Source organism: Mesoplodon densirostris, chromosome 3 (genome assembly GCF_025265405.1).
Source record: "Mesoplodon densirostris isolate mMesDen1 chromosome 3, mMesDen1 primary haplotype, whole genome shotgun sequence".
NCBI lineage: Eukaryota > Metazoa > Chordata > Mammalia > Artiodactyla > Ziphiidae > Mesoplodon > Mesoplodon densirostris.
The window spans coordinates 47,001,667-47,023,645 of NC_082663.1; the positions used below are offsets into that span (position 1 = coordinate 47,001,667).

A 21,979-nucleotide genomic window follows, 5' to 3' on the forward strand; every position below is an offset into this window, starting at 1 on the left:
AACTCAGAAGGTGGGAGCAAACCTTCCAGGTGATTCCGATGCAGAATATCTGGGGGTGGAACTCAGAAGGTGGGAGCAAACCTTCCAGGTGATTCCGATGCCCGCTAAAGCAGAATATCTGGGGGTGGAACTCAGAAGGTGGGAGCAAACCTTCCAGGTGATTCCGATGCCCACTAAAGCAGAATATCTGGGGGTGGAACTCAGAAGGTGGGAGCAAACCTTCCAGGTGATTCCGATGCCCGCTAAGTTTCAAAAAGCGGCACCCTGTGTTGTAGACACTAGTGTCTTATGCACAGTAGTTGATGAATAAACACCTGCTGATTTGAGTGTATTTGTGAGATCACAGTATGAGGTCAGGCCGCAGCTCCCTGAGAGCACAGCCCATATCTTTCTTTACTGCTGGGTCCCCAGCTCCTCAAGTAATACCTGACAATGCATTTGTAAGGTTGAAAGAGAATTAGTATTTTATTTTTGTGGTTGTTTTCCTCCCACTTTAACCTTTTCCAATTAAAGGTCACAAAACAGCAAAGAAAATCACCATGAGGATTGTTTAGAGAATGATTTGAGATAACATATCAATGCCATATGGAAAATTAATATCATTTGCCAGTAATAATAATACCTTCCATTCATACAGCACTCTCTGGCTTTCAAAACTCCTTCATGGACATCTCCTCATTGGTCTTCTTGAAAATCTAGTGAAAATATTAGTAGGGTTTGTTCTCCCCTCTCGGCAGAGATTCAAGAAAGCTAAGAGAATAGTTCTGGGTTCTCTGAATAAGGTACAAAAATTAGAACCCACCACTTTGAACTCCTACTCCAATGGAAAGGTTTGCAGTCCAATTGCATTATATTAGCTGAGGATTTCTGGTAACTTACCCTTAATAGGTGTTCATTTTACAATTTCTTCATCTGCAAAATGGGGAAAACAATAGTATCTACCTACAGTGTTATTGGAATTAAATGAGATAATAATAAATGTAAAGCACTTAGCACATTGCCTGACATAAAGGGTTAAATTAATGATGTTACTGTTTTATTATTATCAATTTATTTTATGTTTAAATATTATGTATTATTTATATGTACATAAATATGTATTATTTATTTTTTATTATACCACCAGAGTGACCAGTACTTCACATGTGGGGTAACAAGGGCTAGGGTCTTCCCCATCTCAGAGGGTGTTCCTTGTTAAATTTAGGGGACATTTAAGGCATTTAGTCCAACTCACATGACTAGGATTGTTTCTCACTGCTGCCCTCCCTTGGGTCTCCTGCTGATTCCTGTGGTCATTACACCTAATAACCCATCAGGATGGTTGAGTATATCTACTGCAGCACAATGGTGATTTCTTTTCTCAAGTATAGGTTGGCTAGTCATTCCAAATACATGCCTTCCTTCCATCAGGTGATAAGTTGTAATGGTTAATTTCCTTTTATTGATATTTTATTTTTTTATTTAACATATTCTTTATTCTGTGATTTCATTTATCTCATAAAGCGTAAACAACCTGTAAGTTATGTTCTGCCAAGTCTTATACTTCTCCAGGTTCCCCTGCTGCTTTTCTACAAGTGTTAATGTTTTTATATGTACCAGGAAAAAAGGTTGGAATGCACTTTTTGTGTGTGTCATGTGTTAATCTTATTTTTTAAATTATATTGGAGTATAGTTGATTCACAATGTTATGTTAGTTTTAGGTGTACAGCAAAGTGATTCAGTTATACATATACATATATTCATTCTTTTTCCCGTATAGGTTATTACAGAATATTGAGTAGAGTTCCCTGTGCTGTACACTAGGTCCTTGTTGGTTATCTATTTTATATATAGTAGTGTGTATAATATATGTTAATCCCAAGCTACCGATTTATCCCTTCCTCCCCACATTTGTTTCCCCGTTGGTGGTTTGTTTTCGATATCTGTGAGTCTGTTTCTGTTTTGTAAATAAGTTCATTTGTATCAGTTTTTTTAAATGAGATCCCACATGGGTGACATCATATGGTATTTTTCTTTCTCTGTCTGACTTCACTTGATATGGTAATCTCTGGGTCCATCCCTGTTGGTGAAATGGCATTATTTCCTTCTTTTTTATGGCTAATATTCCATTGTATTTTTATATATATATACCACATCTTCTTTATCCATTCATCTGTCAATGGACATTTAGGTTGTTTCCATGTCTTGGCTATTGTAAATAGTGCTGCAATGAACATTGAGGTGTATGTATATTTTTGAATTGTAGTTTTCTCTAGATATATGCCCAGGAGTGGCTTTGCTCACTCATATGGTAGCTCTCTTTTTAGTTTTTTAAGGAACCTCAATACTGTGCTCCATAGTGGTTGTACCAATTTACATTTACATAGGAGGGTTCCCTGTTCTCCAGCATTTATTGTTTGTAGACTTTTTAATGATGGCCATTCTGACGTGTGTGAGGTGATACCTCATTGCAATTATGTTTTGCATTTCTCTATAATTAATGACATTGAGGATCATTTCATGTGCTTTTAGGCCATCTGTATGTCTTGTTTGGAGAAATGTATATTTAGATCTTCTGCCTATTTTTTAATAGCATTGTTTGTTTTTTTTGATATTGAGCTGCATGAATAGTTTGTATACTTTTGAGATTGATCAATCCCTTGCTGATTACTTCATTCCAAATATTTTCTCCCATTCTGTAGGTTGTCTTTTTGTTTTGTTTATGGTTGCCATTGCTATTCAAAAGCTTTTAAGTGTAATTAGTTCCATTTGTTTATTTTTGTGTTTGTTTTCATTATTCTAGGAGGTGTATCCAAAAAGATCTTGCAGAGATTTATGTCAAAGAGTTTTCTGCCTATGTTTTCCTCTAGTAGTTTTATACTGTTCAGCCTTACATTTAGGTCTTTGATCTATTTTGAGTTTATTTTTATGCGTGGCATTAGAGAATGGTCAAATTTCATTCTCTTACATGTAACTGTCCAGTTTTCCCAGCACCAGTTATTGAAAGGACTCTTTTCTCCATTGTATATTGTTACCTTCTTTGTCATGGATTGGTTGACCATAGGTGAGTGGTTTTAATTCTGGGCTTTCTATCCTGTTCCATTGATCTATTGGTCTGTCTTTGTGCCAGTACCATACTGTTTTGATGACAGTAGCTTTGTAGTATAATCTGAAGTCAGGGAGCCTGATTCCTCCAGCTCTGTTTTTCTTTATCAGGATTGCTTTGGTTATTTGGGGTCTTTTGTGTTTCCATACAAATTGTAAAATTTTTCTTCTAATTCTGTGGAAAATGCCATTGATAATTTGATAGGGATTGCACTGAAGCTGCAGATTGCCTTGGGTAGTATAGTCATTTTCACAGTGTTGATTCTTGCAATCCAAGAACATGGTATATCTAGCCATCTGTTTGTGTCATCTTCAATTTCTTTCATCAGTGTCTTATAGTTTTCAGAGTATGGGTCTGTTGCCTCCTTAGGTAGGTTTATTCCTAGGTATTTTATTCTTTTTGATGTAATGGTAAATGGGACTGGTTTCTTAATTTCTCTTTCTGATCTTTTGTTGTTAGAGTATGGGAATACAAGAGACTTCTGTGTATTAATTTTGTATGCTGCAACTATACTGAATTCCTTGATGAGCTCTAGTAGTTTTCTGGTAGCATCTTTAGGATTTTCTATGTATACTATCATGTCATCTGCCAACAGTGACAGTTTCACTTCTTTTCCAATTTGGATTTCCTTCATTTCTTTTTCTTCTCTGATTGCCATGGCTAGGACTTCCAAAACTATGTTGAACAGTAGTGGTGAAAGTGGACATCCTTGTCTTGTTCCTGATCTTAGAGGGAATGCTTTCAGCTTTTCACTGGTGAGAATGATGTTAGCTATGGGTTTGTCGTATATGGCCTTTATTATGTTGAGGTAAGTTCCCTGTATGCCAGTTTTCTGGGGAGGTTTTTTTTTTTTTTAATCATAAATGGGTATTGAATTTTGTCAAAAGCTTTTTCTGCACCTAATTGAGATGATCATATGGTTTTTATTCTTCAGTTTGTTAACATGGTGTATCATGCTGATTGATTTGTGGATATTGAAGAATCCTTGCATTTGTGAGATAAATGCCCCTTGATCATGGTGTATGATCCTTTTAATGTATTATTGGATTCGGTTTGCTAGTATTTTATTAAGGATTTTTGCATCTATGTTCATCAGTGATATTGGCCTGTAGTTTTCTCTTTTTGTGGTATCTTTGTCTGGTTTTGGCATCAGGGTGATGGTGGCCTCATAGAATGAGTTTGGAAGTGTTCCTTCCTCTGGAATTTTTTGGAATAGCTTCAGAAGGATAAGTGTTAACTCTTCACTAAATGTTTGGTAGAATTCGCCTATGAAGGTATATAGCCCTGGACTTTTGTTTGTTGTAAGTTTTTACATAACTGATTCAATTTCATTCCTGGTAATTGGTCTGTTTAGATTTTCTATTTCTTCCTGGTTCAGTCTTGGAAGGTTGTACCTTCCTAAGAATTTGTCCATCTCTTCTAGGTTGTCCATTTTATTGGCATATTGTTGTTTATAGTAGTTCTTATGATCCTTTATATTTCTGTGGTATTAGTTGTAACTTCTTTTTTATTTCTAATTTTATTGACTTGAGTCCTCTCCCTTTTTTTCTTGATGAGTCTGGCTAAAGGTTTATCAATTTTGTTTATCTTCTCAAAAAGCCAGCTTTTAGTTTCATTGATCTTTTCTGTTGTTTTCTTCATCTCTCTTTCATTTATTTCTGCCCTGAACTTTATGATTTGTTTCCTTCTGCTAACTTTGGGGTTTGTTTGTTGTTCTTTCTCTAGTTACTTTAGGTGTAATGTTAGGTTGTTTATTTGAGATTTTTCTTGTTTCCTGGGGTAAGATTGTATTGCTATAAACTTTCCTCTTGAACTGTTTTTGGTGCGTCCCATAGGTTTTCGATGGTCATGCTTTCGTTTTAATTTGTCTCTAGGTATTTTTTTATTTCCTCTTTGATTTCTTCAGTGATCCATTGGTTGTTTAGTAATGTTGTTTAGCCTCCATGTGTTTGTGTTTTTTACAATTTTTTTCTTGTAATTGATTTCTAATCTTATAGCATTGTTGCTGAAAAAGACCCCTGATATGATTTCAATTTTCTTAAATTTACCAAGGCTTGGTTTATGGCCCAGTATGTGATCTATCCTGGAGAATGTTCCATGTGCCCTTGAGAAGAAAGTGTATTCTGCTGCTTTTGGCTGGAATGTTCTATAAATATCAATTAAGTCCATTTAGTGTAATGTGTCATTTAAGGCCTGGCTGTCCTTATTGACTTTCTGTCTGGATGGTCTGTCCATTGATGAAAGTGGGGTGTTAAATCCCCCACTATTATTGTGTTACTGTTGATTTCTCCTTTGATGGGTGTTAGCATTTGCCTCATATATTGAGCTGCTCCTATGCTGGGTGCGTATGTATTTACAATTGTTAAATTGTCTTCTTGGATTGATTTCTTGATCATTATGTATTGTCCTTTTTGTCTCTTGTAACAAACTTTATTTTAAAGTCATTTTGTCTGGTATGAGTATTGCTACTCCAGCTTTGTTTTGGTTTGTATTTGCATGGAATGCCTTTTTCCATCCCCTCACTTTCAGTCTATGTGTCCCTAGATCTGAAGTGGTTCTCTTGTAGACAACATATATACACGTCTTGTTTTTATATCCATTCAGCCTGTCTATGTCTTTTGGTTGGAGCATTTAATCCATTTACATTTAAGGTAATTACTGATATGTATGTTCTTGTTTCCATTTTGTTAATTGTTTTGAATTTGTTTTTATAGGTCTTTTTTCTTCCATTCCTCTTTTGCTCTCTTGTGATTTGCTATCTTTAGTGTTGTGTTTGGATTCCTTTTTCTTTTGCTATGTGTATCTATTGTAGATTTTTGCTTTGCAGTTACCATGAGGTTTTGATATAGCAGTCTATATGTAAACAAGATTATGTTGCTGGTGTCTTAATTTCCAATGCATTTCCAATATTCTGCATGTGTACTCTCCTCTTCTCACAAATGCTGGGTTTGATATCCTGTTTTTGTGTGGATGATTTCCTACCTTTACTGTATGTTTGCCTTTACTGGTGAGCTTGCCCATTCATAATTTTCTTGATTCTAGTTGTGGCCTTCTGTTTTCTGCCTAGAGAAGTTCCTTTAGGATTTGTCGTAAAGCTGGTGAATTCTCTTAGCTTTTGCTTATCTGTAAAGCTTTTGGTTTCTCTGTTGAATCTGAATGAGACCTTTGCTGGGTAGAGTATTCTTGGTGTAGGTTTTTCCCTCTCATTACTGTAAGCATAGCGTGCCACTCTCTTCTGGCCTACAGAGTTTCAGTTTGTTGACAACCTTATATGGATTCACTTGTATGTTACTTGTTGCTTTTCCCTTGTTGCTTTTAATATGTTTTCCTTGTCTTTAATTTTTGGAAATTTGATTAATATGTGTCTCGGTGTGTTCCTCCTTTGGTTTATCTTGTTTGGGACTCTCTATGCTGCCTGGACTTGAATGAGTGTTCCCTTTCTTATTTTAGGGAATTTTTCAGCTATAATCTCTTCAAATATTTTCTCAGGCCTTTCCCTTTCTCTGCTTCTTCTAGAACTCCTCTAATGTGAATGTTGGTGTGTTTAATTTTGTCCCAGAGGTCTCTGAGACTGTCTTCATTTCTTTTTATTTTTTTCTTTATTCTGTTCTGTGGCAGTGATTTCCACCACTTTGTCTTCCAGCTCACTTATTTGTTCTTCTGACTCAGTTATTCTGCTATTGATTCCTTCTAGTGTATTTTTCATTTCAGTTATTGTATTGTTCATCTCTGTTTCTTCTTCAAATCTTCTAGCTCTTTGATAAACATTCCTTGTATCTTCTTGGCCTGTGCCTCAATTTTTTTAACAAGATCTTGGCTCATTTTTGCTATCATTACTCTAAATTCTTTTCCTTGTAGATTGCCTATCTATACTTCACTTAGTTGCTCTTCTGGGATTTTATCTTGTTCCTTTGTCTGGAACATATTTCTGTGCCATCTAATTTTGTCTAACTTTCTGTGTTTGTGGTCTCCTTTCTACAGGCTACACGTTTGTAGGCCTTGCTTCTGGTGTCTGCCCCTTGGTGCATTAGGTTGGTCCTGGGGCTTGTGCAGTCTTCCTCATGGGAGGCACTGGTGCCGGCCCACTGGTTGGTGAAGCCTGGTCTTGTCCCTCTGGTGGGCACAGTCATGTCAAAAGTGTGGTTTTTTTTTTTAATTCCATTTTTTTTTTTACAGTAGGTCCTTGTTGGTTATCTATTTTAAATATAGCAATGTGTACATGTCAATCCCAAACTTCCAATCTAACCCTCCACCCCACCTTTCCCCCTTTATACCATAAGTTCATTCTCTAAGTCTGTGAGTCTGTTTCTATTTTGTATATAAGTTCATTTTTATCATTTTTTTAGATTCCACATATAAGCAATATCATATGATATTTGCCTTTCTCTGTCTGACTTCACTTAGTATGATAATCTCCAGGTCCATCCATGTTGCTGAAATGGCATTATTTCATTCCTTTTAATGGCTGAGCAATATTCCATTGTATATATGTACCACATCTCCTTTATCCACTCATCTGTTAATGGACAATTAGGTTGCTTCCATGTCTTGGCTATTGTAAACAGTGATGCAATGAACATTTTGCTGCCTGTATCCTTTCAAACCATGCTTTTTTCTGGATAAATTTCTAGGAGTGGGATTGCTGTATCTTATGGTAGCTCTATTTTTAAATTTTTAAGGAAACTCCATACTGTTCTCCATAGTGGCTGTACCAATTTACATTCCCACCAACAGTGTAGGATGGTTCCCTTTTTTCCACACCATCTCCAGCATTTATTGTTTGTGGACTTTTTGTTGATGGCCATTTGGACTGGTATGAGGTGATACTTCATTGTAGTTTTGATTTGCATTTCTCTAATAATTAGTGATGTTGAGCATCTTTTCATGTGCCTCTTGGCCATCTGTATGCCTTCTTTGGAGAAATGTCTATTTAGGTCTTCTGCCCATTTTTTGATTTGATTGTTTTTTGGATATTGAGCTGCATGCGTGGTTTGTAAATTTTGGAGACTAATCCCTTGTTTGTCTATCGTTTGCAAATTTTTCTCCCATTGTGTGGGTTGTTTTTTTGTTTTGTTTGTGGTTTTCTTTGTGTCAAGGGGTATGTTTTGAGGTGGCTGTGAGTTCAGTATGGCTTTAGGCAGCCTGTCTGTTGATGGGTGGGGCTGTGTTCCTATCCTGCTGGTTGTTTGGCCAGAGGAGTTCTAGCACTGGAGCCTGTAGGCTGTTGGGTAGGGCCAGGTCTTAATGCCAAAATGGCTGCCTCCAGGAGAGCTTATGCTGATCAATATTCCCTGAGGCCTCTGCCACCAATGAGTCACAGCCAGTCCCTCCCTCCCCAGGAGCCCCTCCAAGACTTGCATGTTGGTACAGCCCAGGCTCCTATGGATTTACTTCTTTCTGCTGGGTCCCAGTGTACATGAAACCTTGTGTGAGCCCTCCAAGAGTGGAGTCTCTCTTTCCCCCAGTCCTGTGGAGCTCCTACACTCAAGCCCCACTGGCCTTCAAAGCCAAATGCTCTGGGGGTTCCTCCTCTCAATGCCAGGCCCTCAGGCTGGAGAGCCTGATATGGGGCTCAGGACTCTCACTCTTGTGGGAGAACCTCTGTGACATAATTACTTTCCATTTTGTGCATTGCTCACCTTGCAAGCATGGGATTTGATTATGTCTTGAAAGTGCCCCTCCTACCATGTTCCTGTGGCTTCTTCTTTGTTTTTGAATGTAAAATCTTTTTTTTTTTGGTAGGTTCCAGTCCTTTTTGTCAATGGTTGTTCAGCAGTTAGTTCTGATTTTGGTGTTTTCATGAGAGGAGGTGAGCTCAAGTCCTTCTCCTCCACCATCTTGTCTGGAATCAAGGACCTGCTTTTAGTTTGGATGCTTGCTGCCTCCTTCCTCAGCATGTGCGTTCTGTTAACCCCTTGATATGGGGTGTGCAGGTGCAGTGGCCCTTGTGCACTCCTGGGATGGCAGGGACAGTGCTTGCCACCTGCTCACAGTTCTCGTAGCTGCGGCTACGGTCTGTGTGTTTCCTGGACAGTGAGGGCAGTGCTTTGCGCCTGCTCATGAGTCTCCTAGGGGTTGCTGTGACCCACATGCTCCCAGGACAATGGGGACAGTGCTTGGCGCTTGCTCATGGGTCTTGCAGCAGTGGCCCCTGCTCGCCTCTGGAGCCCACAATGGCAGCTGCAACTTGCGCCCACCCCTGGAGCTCCTGTAGGCAGTGACCTGTTGCCTGGGAGCACTCAGAGGGGAAAAAGCTCTTCTGGTGGTCCCACCCCTCTCCTTCTGTGCCCCCAACAATGGCACCTTGCCCCTCTGGTGGGCCCAGGCCTCCTCCGAGTACACCCTCAGTTGCCACAGCCCAGCCTCTTCAGGCTGTCTCCACGCAGCCAACCCCGGTCCTGTCCTTGGGTCAAACCTCTAAAGCCTGAGCTTGAGCTCCCAGCCCCTGCCCACACCAACAGATGAGCATCCCAGCCTGGGGAGTGCATGGCGGCAGTGCTGACCTTCTGTGCAGGTTACTCTGTTTTGCCCTCCACAAACTGGGTGCTGTGCTCTCCTCCTAGGCTCTGAAGCTCCCCCTCCATCCAGGCTGATCTCCCTACTGGTGAGGGGACTTCCCAGTGTACAGGAACCTTTCCTCCTTCACAACTCCCTCTCTGAGGTGCAGGCCCCACCCAGATTCCTTTCTTTTTCTTTTTCTTTTTGTCCTACCTGGTTTTGTGGAGGTTTTCTTGCCCTTTCGGAAGTCTGAGGTCTTCTGCCAGTGTTCAGTAGATATTCTGTGTGAATCATACCACTTGTATATGTATTTTTAATGTTTTTGTAGGAGAAGGTGAGCTCTGTGTCTTTCTCCTCCGCCATCTTGAGCCCTTCCCCCTCTGGAATGCTTAATTTCCTTTTAAAATAAGGTAAAATCACAACTTCCATCCAAATATAAAATAAACATGTTAAAGATTTTATTTAACTTAGCAATTAATGATGGAACCAATATAAGTTGCCAAGGTTCAAGGGAGTAGTCAGTGAAAACACGTAGAGGCAATGGGGAATGCTGGAATGAATTTACCAATATTTGCAAAATAGGTGAATATCCATGGGGCGATGATCAATGACATTCCACCAGACACAATTCATTTGCACTTCCATTTCCTATTGGCAAGAATTCATCTATATTATTATCCATTTTCTCCCATTTACAGAGTTGTAAAATAGCTCAAAGTCTATGAAAAGCAAGAGATGATCTGGAAAGATGTGCTCATGAGAACTCCTAGGCATCTCTTTTGCCCACTTCAAAGTCTTCCACAATTAATCCTGACAGTGGGATCTTGCAAGAGTTGGCTAGTGTTAGAGGAAAGGAAGATATAACTATATTATTTTATTTTCCTGCCTGGAATGGAGGCTTCACAGTCCTAGACTTCAAACAGGCTTAGCAGACATTTCTCCTTTTCCTGTCTTTATCTCCTCTTAATGTCCACTTCTCATTTCCCTTTGGCTCCCACTTGCTCAGTCCTGCAGACTTGTGGTTTCATTACCCTCATGGAAACCCCGCCTACCCCACAGGAGGAGACATTCCCTCCTCCTCCTCCTTGGTCCTTTCTTAATGTCTTGCATGCCTCAGTTCTCAGGCTTCCTTCGAATGTGTGTGGAGCTTCTCCTCTGCTCAGCCCCCCGGGCTATGAAGGGGAAGGACAATTTTCTGGTATCTGAGTGAGGGCAGAGCAGATGCTAGGTTCTAAGTTCAGCTTGCCCTTCAGCTAAGTAGCAAAAAGCCTTATCAAAGACCATTCATTCCCTCAGGATAATACAGTCTGATCTGAGAAAAGGATATTTCTGTTAACCTGGATTTGGCCTTGCCAGTTGTGGAAGAATAACCCAGGCATTCTAGAGCCTAGGAACATCTGTCCCTTTCCTGGGTCAGACTCCCTTCTGCTCACTGAAGGGGGGGCTCTGTCTCTGTTTTCCAGTGGGTGATGCTTCCACCATCCAGTTGTTTTTCTTTCTGGCATAGAAGAGAGATGTCCAGTTGTCCCTACCACACATATGGATTAAAAAAAATAGAATATGACATTCTGTACAAACAAAATGAGATTAGAAATTATAACAGAGGCATGATAGAAATGGATCTAAAGTTGGTTTTAGACTGACAATGCAGAATCTGATGTGGTCCCAGGTGGTTCCAGAACCACACTGCTCAAGATGACTGCTTCTTGAGTTCTTGAATAAATGCTCACTATTTGCTCTCAGCAACGGACTTCCTGCAAAGAGGAGGATCAGATCCTTCAGACCCATCCAGTTCTGCTCATTTCCACATGCAGCCTCATGACTCTCATATATATGGAGATTTAGAGTATTTTGGTCTCCTCAGGAGACATTATTTTTTATTTTTAAAAACCTGTCAGCTTTTTGGCATATGAATTTCTTCCCAACTTCCATGTTCAATAGAATGTAGTCACTGCTCTTCTCTGTGGAAGTAGACGAGGAGGCATGGAGAGTCTTGGGATACAGACTCATATCAGCCACTAGGTAACTGCATCATGTCCATTAACATGTCACTCCACATGTTGAGTTTCAGCTTTATCATCTACAAAATGAAGGAGTCAGACTAGGACCCTCCAAAACAACTATTCCATGGTAATGAGGTGCTAAGTTACTCCCTGAGTATCCTCATCCTGACTGTTGGTGCTGGAGCAGAAAAGAATGTGATTCCTGTTGGCTGGAATGAATAGCTTATCACACAGATGGCCTTTGCAGGTTGTAGAGGGGCCAACACTTGCTTTTCTCTACCAAGGACATGGTCAGGATGTCAAAGACCTTGGAAGAACTCTGCCAGCAATGCGTCCTGAAAGGGATGTCATGGGGCACTGGCATCACATACAGTGGTGATTCTCCTCCTGTGCTGTTTCAATTTTATGCTGATATTCTGAACTTACTGAATTCCTTAGGCATTTTTGCCACATTCGGTCTATCGTTCACTCATTCATTTGGTCACTAATTCACAGTTACTGGCTGAGACTCTTCTTTGTGCCGGATGTTTTCCTGAGTACACAGTGGTGAACAAAACAGTTGGGGTCCCTGACCCCCTGTAGTCTAGGAGAGATACAGACAAGTGAGAAGGTCCAGATGAGTGAGGTACAGGGTGTATGGGGGCCCATATGATGAGCACCTAGTCCAGAGGAGGGATTGAGCAGAGACCAGATGGAAGAGGGCGAGGTAGCCTGACACAGAGGCCATAAGTGTGTTTTAGACAACGGCACATGTGATAGCAACAGGTGAATTACTTGCAAAACTAATGAAGCTTAAATTCTGTGGTGTACCAGGAAACAGACTCTTTGAAAAAAAGGCAAAAACAAAAGAAAAAAATCTGATTTGTAGCATTTGCTAATTTCCATGGTATAAATACACCCATCGTGGTCAACGTTAAGGTACAGTTTAACAACCAACCCACAAAAGTCCTTAGTATTTAATAATCGGTGCTTTCAAGCCGGTACTGCCATCTCCAGAACCTTGCTAGGATGCTTTTGGTCCCTTACCTGGACAAGCCCATTCCAAGTGTATTAGTTAGGGTTTCTCCTGAAGCAGGCTCGTAGAGGGGAATTTGTATACAAGTGGTTTTTTTCCAGAAAGTGTAAGAAATAGCCACAGAGGGTGGGGAAGTTAGCTGGGGAAAGGAAGACCACCAATAAATGGTGTTTCTGCCATCATGGATAACTAGAGTTTCCTCCTTCTTGAAATTCTGGGAATCATTGTGGCAGCAGCCTGAGGGGCAAGGGAGTGGCAGTAGTTATACACTAACTCCTGTCAGTCACTGGCTGAGGTCTGTTCCTGGGGTGTGCTCTTTCCCTGTTACATTTGACTTTCCCTGATGGGTAGAGTGGCCTTCCGTTGCTTCAGAGAAGACTTTAAAGCCAAAAGCTGCAGATACTGGCAGTTGGAAGTCAGCCAGCACGCAAGGAAGTAGCAAGCCCTGGGGGATATGTGCAGAGCACCGACAGCATCTGCTACAAATTGCCCTGTACCTAATTCTGTATTTCTTTTTTTTTTCTCTTCCATTATGGTTTATCACAGGATATTGAATATAGTTCCCTGTGATATACAGTAGGACCATTTTGTTTATCCATTCTATGTATACTAGTTTGCATCTGCTAACCCCAAACTCCCAATCCTTCCCTCCCCCTTGGCAACCACAAGTCTGTTCTCTATGTCTGTGAGTCTGTTTCTGTTTTGTAAATAAGTTCATTTGTGTCATATTTTAGATTCCACATATAAGTGATATCATATGGTATTTGTCTTTCTCTGACTTACTTTGCTTAGTATGATAATCTCTAGTTCCATCCATGTAGCTGCAAATGGCATTATTTCATTCTTTTTTATGGCTGAGTAGTATTCCATTGTATGTATATGCCACATCTTCTTTATCCATTCATCTGTTGATGGATAGTTAGGTGTTTCCATGTCTTGGCTATTGTAAACAGTGCTTCTATGAACATAGGAGTGCATGTATCTTTTTGAATTATAGTTTTATCCAGATATATGCCCAAGAGCAGGATTGCTGGATCATATGGCAACTCTATTTTTAGTTTTTTGAGGAACCTCCATACTGTTCTCCATAGTGGCTCCACCAATTTACATTCCCACCAACAGTTCAGGAGGGTTCCCTTTTCTCCACACCCTCTCCAGCATTTGTTATTTGTAGACTTAATGATGGCCATTCTGACTGTCTGTATTTCTAATTTGCATTTTTTCCTTAAATTGGGCCCTCACATTTTTATTAGTTTTAGGCCTTGCAAAACCTAGAGCCACCCAAAGTGATAGCTCCTAGTTGTTGAAAAATGTAGCATGTTTGAGAAATTCAAAGAAATTAATAAGGCTATATCAAAGTTGGGAGGAGGGTGGGTAGCAAGAGATGAAATGAGAAAGCAATGCTGGGCTGTTATAGGTTTGGCTGAGATTTGCTGATCTCTGTAGAACTCAGCTGGGCTCCTCCTGCTTTTTCATTCCTCTGGGACAGGCTGGCAGAGCAGCCCCCTTTCTGGGATGGGCTCTTCCATGATGAAGAGCAAGAATGCCAGAGGGCTGATGAAACTCACAATGCCTCTGATGCCTATTGCTCACCAGTGGCTCAACCAAATCTCCTAATATTCCATTGGCCAAAGCAATTCACCTGGCCCAGTCCAAAACCAGGAGAGCAAGGAAATATAATTCACCTACAAGGAAGGAGGTGATGACTCAGTGAGATCAGTAATACAATCTACTCTAGCATTTTCACCAAGATATTAGTGGTGGTTATCTGGGGTTAGTGAGATTTCTGATAGTTTATATTTTTTGCTTTAGCTTTTTCTCTTATTAGAATTTTTAATGAGAATATAGCAATTTTACCAAAAACGATAAACCTATTTCTTTAAGTAATTAAGGATATTAAAGGTTGGAGAACATTTATTTGAGGATACATTTTTAACATTTCCTTTTATAACTCCTTTATTAAATGAGTTAATGTACATATGAAAAGCCTATCTCCTCAACTTCTGAGACTACCTGTTAGCTTTTACAGTATATATAAATCATTAGGTTTTATTATATTCCTATTTTTGTTTCCTTATTACTACTCATTCATTTTAAAATGTATTTTGTTTATACCTTTTATTTTGTATGTATCTCTGTATACCACCTCCAAACACTTTGAGTGTTAGATGGGAAGTAAAGAAACAGATTATTTTAAAAACTGAAACGGGCTTCCCTGGTGGCGCAGTGGTTGAGAGTCCGCCTACCGATGCAGAGGACATGGGTTCGTGCCCCGGTCCGGGAAGATCCCACATGCTGTGGAGTGGCTGGGCCCGTGAGCCATGGCCACTGAGCCTGTGCGTCCGGAGCCTGTGCTCCACAACGGGAGAGGCCACAACAGTGAGAGGCCTGTGTACCACAAAAAAAAATAATAATAAAAACTGAAACAGGTGTGGACGAGAGAGCAAATCAGCTGCAGAGATTATTTTTTTAAATGCTTATGATGACGTCCCTAAAGGTTCTGATTTAATTGTTCTAGGTTGAAGTTATTTTTAAAAGCTCTCCAAGGGCTGAGAAAAATTGAATAAATAAATGATTAAGTTAGTATCAAAGTAACAGAAGGGCCAATGCTATGCGATGAGCAGTAGGAGATTGGGAAATTCCATAATGACTTGAAGTCTGCTGAGATGCTGAAGGCTGAGGCTTCCGAATATTGAGGAGAGTAAGGGAAATGGATGCTGAGGAGAAATTTGAGCTTCCAGAATGAAAAACAGGACTGCTGTTAAGATCTGTCTGAGATTCACTGCAGGGGGAAGAGCTGGTCATATTCTCCCTGACACCTCATTTTCCCATGTATAGCCCAGATCAGACCCTAAGAGATAACTGCTTTTTGGGTTACTGAGGTACATTTTGTGGACCGTTTTTTGGAACATTATCACTAATAAGAGTCTCTTCTCAATGAAAACAGGTTGAACTCATAGGAAATTATTTATATACCCAGAACAAGAGAGGAGAAATAGAGATATTATAGGAATTTGATTTGTCTGTTTACAGTTCTCCTAAATTATTTTGTGCAGAGTTCAGTCATTTATGTATAAAATATGAAAATCTCTTCATCTCCCTCTGCCTCATAATATAAAACAAAAACAAAACAAAAATCAAAATCCTCTCTCCCTACATATATATTTATAGAGGACACATAAAAATATAGAAATATATATAGAGAGGGGGGTTATTGTTTTATTTTTGTTTTTAACTAAAAGACAAATAACTTTTTTTTTTTTTTTTAGTAACCAGGATCTCATTACTGGTAAGGTCTGAGTTAATTGCCATTTGTAGAGTAACTATGGTGACCAGCATGTTGCTTCTGAGTCCATTAATCTTGTTGAGGTTAACAGTAAATCCCAAAGGATCTTTTGCAGTGATTCAGAAATAAATCATCTTCTCACATGTATGTTATTTGGTGACAGCATTTTCTTTAAATATGTCTCCCTAACAAAGAAATAAGACAATCCCTAGTGAGGTGATATAAACCCATTCCCGAATAAGAAATATTACAAAATATAGCAAATGACTGAAAAAGTAGATACATAGAAATGACACATGAAAGGAGGGTTCACTCAGTAAACATGTACCATACTCCTAACACACATACCAAAAAAGGCCATTTACTCCTTAGTAATGTATCTGTACAGGACCTCAGCCTTGAGGTATAAACCACAGTCAAAATATGATATTCTTCAATGAAAGAAGACTCAAATTATTTTTTAGATTATAGAAATTAGAAGGGATGAGTTGACCTGGACTGAGGAAGAGAAACAGCTGGCTGCCCAAGCTGGGACTAATAATGTTTTATATTTGTGAAAAGGTGTTTGCGACGTAGAAAGTAGAGCCTGACCCTACCTAAAACCACATTTGTCCTACAACATCCCTAGAGATTAAGTACAAAATGTGGTGGCCTCATTTTACAGATGAAGATGCTGAGGCTAAAGAATGCAGAATGACTTTCCCATACTCAGTATTAGCACTTTCTCTTAAATGAGCTGAATAAAATTGTTAGGATTCTGAGTTGGAAGGGTTGGGGATTGGATTTTCATCCCAACATTCTTCTGCCCTTAATTCATATTGCACATAACTCTGGGTCTTTCTCAACCCATGAGGTTTATATTTTCTCATCTCCAAGTATTCCTGAGCTAAAGGAATAATCCAAGCTCTCATTTCAACCTAGGTCTTCATACATAAAAGAAATACCAAGAAAACAATAGTGTTTTACAGAAGCTAAGATGCACAATTACTCATATTTTAACATCTCTGAAATTGGGATGTGTCTTACAATAAATGACATTGTAATTGCTGATGCTGTATGAGAAATGGATTCCATTGCCTGTACATGCGCCAACATGGTCATAGCTGTGTATACTGTCCTTACCTCAACTGAGTGGTGGAACTGTTACAACGTAGGTAGAAAGTTATTGTGTATATGGGAGGGGGGTATCAGTTTGATGTTAGGGATGTGAATACTCATTTGGAGTAACGACCATCATTTCATATCTCCCTGCAAAGCAACATGGTGGTGCTCTACAGGTCTTAAGGGAAGATACCCACAAGCAGAGGGTATGTTGACTTATTGAGGTAGTCATAGGATGATCATCTTTCATGAACAAAGCAACTGAAGACAGAAAGAATTACTAACTCCCTCAAAATACATGAAAAAAACTTCAAAGTAACAAGAAGCTGATGTAATTGACAAGCGTGTCTAGCAGGACAATTGTTAACCATTGTATCATAGTTTCATTGGCTGCTGCTTTTTTTTCTTGGCCATTCGTAAAGTAATTTTTAATCTTATAATCCATGGCATCTTAGATTCTATGATATGTAGTAATTCATAAATCAGTCAGCATGGTTCTGTTCCCCTGTAGCTTGTGATTGGGCTATGCCTAAAGCTACTCTGTTGATGGTGGACTTCATCAGAAAGTCCAGAGTCCAAAAACAAATCTTCTTTGATTAACCAACTCTGGCAAATTAATGTTTTGTTCACTTCAACACAAACGTCTCAGACCACAGTTGATATTGAATTAAAAAGAGAAATTGTCTCCAATGGCTCTTGAAGCTTTTAAGATAACGGTTCTTTATAATTCCCTAATTATAGAACGTGTTCGTTTTTAATTATTGGCAATTTAGGACATTGCGGAGGTTACAGTAAAATATTTCTGATATAGGTACAGTTGGAAAGGGGGATGGTTCTGATGTAATCATGGCATCCCAAAATTATACACACACACAGTATAAACAGGGAATGTTGTGTATTCATAGATGTATAATCTATCTCTGTGGCCTCCGGAGACCCCGTGAGTTATTATGCTAGAACTGAGAGACTCAGACATGTTTAATGGCACAAGCAAGCATTCCATTAACTTGGTTAAAGAGTACAAATCAGCTAGCTGAGTTGTTTCTTCTTTACCTTCACAAAGGTACACCCCGGCCAGGTTTAAGTTTATACAGTCAGGGGTGCAGCAGGAAGAGTTTAACTAGGTCAGAAGAGTGCTAAATTTTTTCTGTCAAGCATTTGTCCTTGGTAAATTCAGTAAGCCATGCCATTACATACCAGCCCCAGCCTCTTCCTTACGCAAGTATGACACTCACCTGTGACTCCCGTCTCCCCAACTTCATTCTGCAAATTTGCGTTCTAGCTGTGTGCCAGGATAAGAACTTTCTCCATTAACGTAGGGGCTCTCAACCTAGGACCTTTCCAGGCATAGGCCAAGCCTTGGCTAACAAGACCTAGAGGAGGAAAGGGATAATTTTTTTAATTACCTAAGGAAATCTGATTAAATTTGAGTTCCTTTGAAAGAACCTTTGGAATTTATTTATACAACTATCTTAGCACTTGAGATATAAGGTGTGTCCATGTATAGAATATTTTTTACACCTTAATTCACTCTAAATTCATCATTCTTCATATACCCTGCTCATAAGATGGGGTAAGTGAAAAGTATAGATTTTGAATGTCTGCCTTTATTTTCCCAGTTTATAGATACATGCTGAATGTGACTATTGCTAGAGGAATGTATTATTCTCTTAGGTGTCAGAATTAGAAAGGTCACATCCCCAGATTTTTCTGAAAAAATATGCTGCACCTTGAGACGCTCACATGGAACCAAAGGTATCTTTCACCAGATATTTTAATCTCATTTGAAAACTTGTACTTGGTTCAGGGAAGTACTCTGAAATAAGACCTTAGCTGCCTTTTAGCTCTTCTTTTTTCTCGGAAGGGAGAAATAGTGATGACATCTCATTAAAAGCTCTCCTGCTGCCATTTAAAGCTATTTGCTTTCATTCTCTCTTCAAGCTGAGAACAGCTCATCACTATTTCCTATGTAAAAATCCTGAAGTATTTGACAATTGCTAGTAAGAACATGCCAAGCTTCTCTTTTTGACACTTTACAAATCCCTTTATTAAACTTTCATCATTTGTTTAGCTTTTCTCTCTCTCTCTCTCTGTCTCTCTGTCTCTGTCTCTGTCTCTGTCTCTCTCTCTCTCTCTCTCTCTCTCTCTCTCTCTCGACCACCCACGGGGTGATATGTCTTTCCCACCTATCTTGAATTGTTATCAAATTAGAACGTGGCCAATAAAAAGGGAGGATTAAAGAACATGGCTTCCTTTCAGCTTCCTCTCTGAAATGATAACAAATACACTAGAACTTCACTTCTCAAACTTGTAATGAGTAGTACAGATATCTGTTTAAGAGCACAGGCTTGAAAGCTTTACTGCCTGCATTTGATTTCCAGATCTACCACTTTACTAGCTGAGTTGTCTTAGGCGAATTTTTTTAACCTTTCTGTGCCTCATTTTCCTCAACTATAAAATGAGGATCATAATATTATCTCCCTTGAGTTACTCTAAGGATTAAATTAAGGTAACATATATAAAGAGTTTAAAACAGAACCTGCAAATATTAACTATTATAATTATCAACTAAGTTTCAAAATCAAAATTTGGTTATGTGCATTATGATCTATACCAGAAGCTTATTCTGAATCCTAGATATCCTGTTTATAGTAACCTAAAACACAGCTCATTGTATTATAATTTTGATATTAATCAACCTGGCATTTTTCTCTTAAAAATGTAAGGCATGAGTATATTAGTTCTTATAATGCTTTTTAAAAATATTATCATTACCCCCAGATTTCCTAACCCAATTGTCTTAGCTCTTTAAGTTGTGACTGTAACAAGGTAAAAAATTTTTCTGTGATGGACTATAAATAGTGATCAACCATCTCAGGTTTCTTGGAACTGAGGGGTTTCTTGGGGCATAGGACTTTTACTGCTAAAACTGGGAACATCTTGGGCAAATTGGGATGGTTGGCCACTCACTCCAGCTATAAAAGTACTGTATAAGGTGGAGTAGAAGGGGGAAAGGAAGAAGCAGTAGTAATATTAATCTCATCAAACACAGAAGAATTCTAAATACAACACCACTGTTCCCCTGATTTTTGACTCATGCAATCCCTGATGAGTATCTGAAGGGTAAAATTGCACTGAACTAATTCATTCTAAATGTCAGGCATTTGGGCTTCATTTTTTCTGTTATCATCATCTGTGGGATATATTTCTTCTCCTTCATTTTATGCTGTTGCACTTTCCTCTGATCATATTTTTTGCCTTTTTTTTTTCTTCTTCTTGTAGGTCAACTCAAATCAAAACATACTCATGGGATAATGCGCAGGTTATCCTGGTTGGGAACAAATGTGACATGGAAGATGAGCGAGTCATCTCAACTGAGAGGGGCCAACATTTAGGAGAACAGCTTGGTAAGAAACAAATGATCAAATTAATGAGAAAGAGAGCATGGTAATCACTTGTAACACAGTGCAGAGTCCCAGCTACTTGCTAGGATGGATTTAATGAAAAGATTGTCAACCCGACAGAAGAAACCAATACAACACCTGTAAGTAGTACGTGGATTTCCTCCCACTTTCCGTGGTATCCTTAGAATCCAAGCACAATTAGAGAAGCAAAATTGACAGCCAGCCTTTGGATTTAGTACAAGATGTTCAAATTCCATTGCATAAGAAAGACAGGATGTACCTTGGATTTCTTTGGGGCTTTTTCTCTATATACAATATTTTATACTGAGTGAGCACTTTATTATGCTATATGATTGTTGTTGATTATTGATTATATTATATGATTGTTATTGATTATTATATGATTGTTATTATGCTATATGATTGATGTTGTTTTCAAGTTTCCATTGGAGGAGGGTGGGTAATAGTCACAGAATAGGTCATGTTATAGATTCTGGTTCTAAAGACACCACTGGCAATGTGTGTTACAGTTACAAACCTCTTTGAGACTCAATCTCCTCATCTCTTAAGAATGAGTATTATGACCCATGCCTACTTTACCAAGTCCTTGTAGATAGGATCAACTTAGATAAGAGATAGATATGAAAGAGTTTTAGAAATGGCAAAGCCATTTCAAGTGCAAAACATTGTGTATAGGGGGAAAAAATGCTTGAGTGAGTAGGGTAGAGTTTTGGTGCAAAGGAGGGAATCATGATTGATTTTTTTTAATAATTTTTATTGGAGTATAGTTGACTTACAATGTTGTGTTAGTTTCAGGTGTACAGCAAAGTGAATAAGTTATACATGTACATATATCCACTCTTTTTTAGATTATTTTCCCATATAGCTCATTATAGAGTATTGAGTAGAGTTCCCTGTGCTATACAGTAGGTCCTTATTGGTTTTCTATTTTATATATAGTAGTGTGTATATGTCAATCCCAATCCCCCAATTTATTCCTCCCTCCTTTGCCCCCTAGTAACCATAAGTTTGTTTTCTACATCTGTGACTCTATTTCTGTTTTGTAAATAAGTTCATTTGTACCATTTTTTAAGATTCCACATATAAGCGATATCATATGATATTTGTCCTTCTCTGACTTACTTCACTCAGTATGACAATCTCTACATCCATCCATGTTGCTGCAAATGGCATTATTTTGTTCTTTTTTATGGCTGAGTAATATTCCATTGTATATATGTACCACATCTTCTTTATCCACTCCTCTGTCGATGGACATTTAGGTTGCTTCCATGTCTTGGCTACTGTAAATAGTGCTGAAATGAACATTGGGATACCTTTTCAAATTATGTTTTTCTACAGATATATGACCAGGAATGGGATTGTTGGATCATGTAGTAGTTCTATATTTAGTTTTTTAAGGAACTTCCATACTGTTCTCCATAGTGGTTGTACCGATTTACATTCCCAAGAGTGTAGAAGGGTTCCCTTTTCTCTACACCCTCTCCAGCACTTATTGTTTGTAGATTTTTTGATGATGGCCATTCTGACTGTTGTGAGGTGATTGTAGTTTTGTACAACTACTCA

General features: G+C 38.8%; 1 protein-coding gene across 1 annotated transcript in view; it reads left to right on the forward strand.

The window, feature by feature from the left end:
• RAB3C (RAB3C, member RAS oncogene family) overlaps window positions 1-21,979 on the forward strand; it is a 279,596-nt gene that overhangs the window by 196,567 nt on the left and 61,050 nt on the right. Inside the window, exon 3 of the mRNA XM_060091709.1 lies at window positions 20,271-20,395. Coding sequence (XP_059947692.1) covers window positions 20,271-20,395 — 125 coding nt within the window. The remainder of the gene's footprint in view (window positions 1-20,270; window positions 20,396-21,979) is intronic.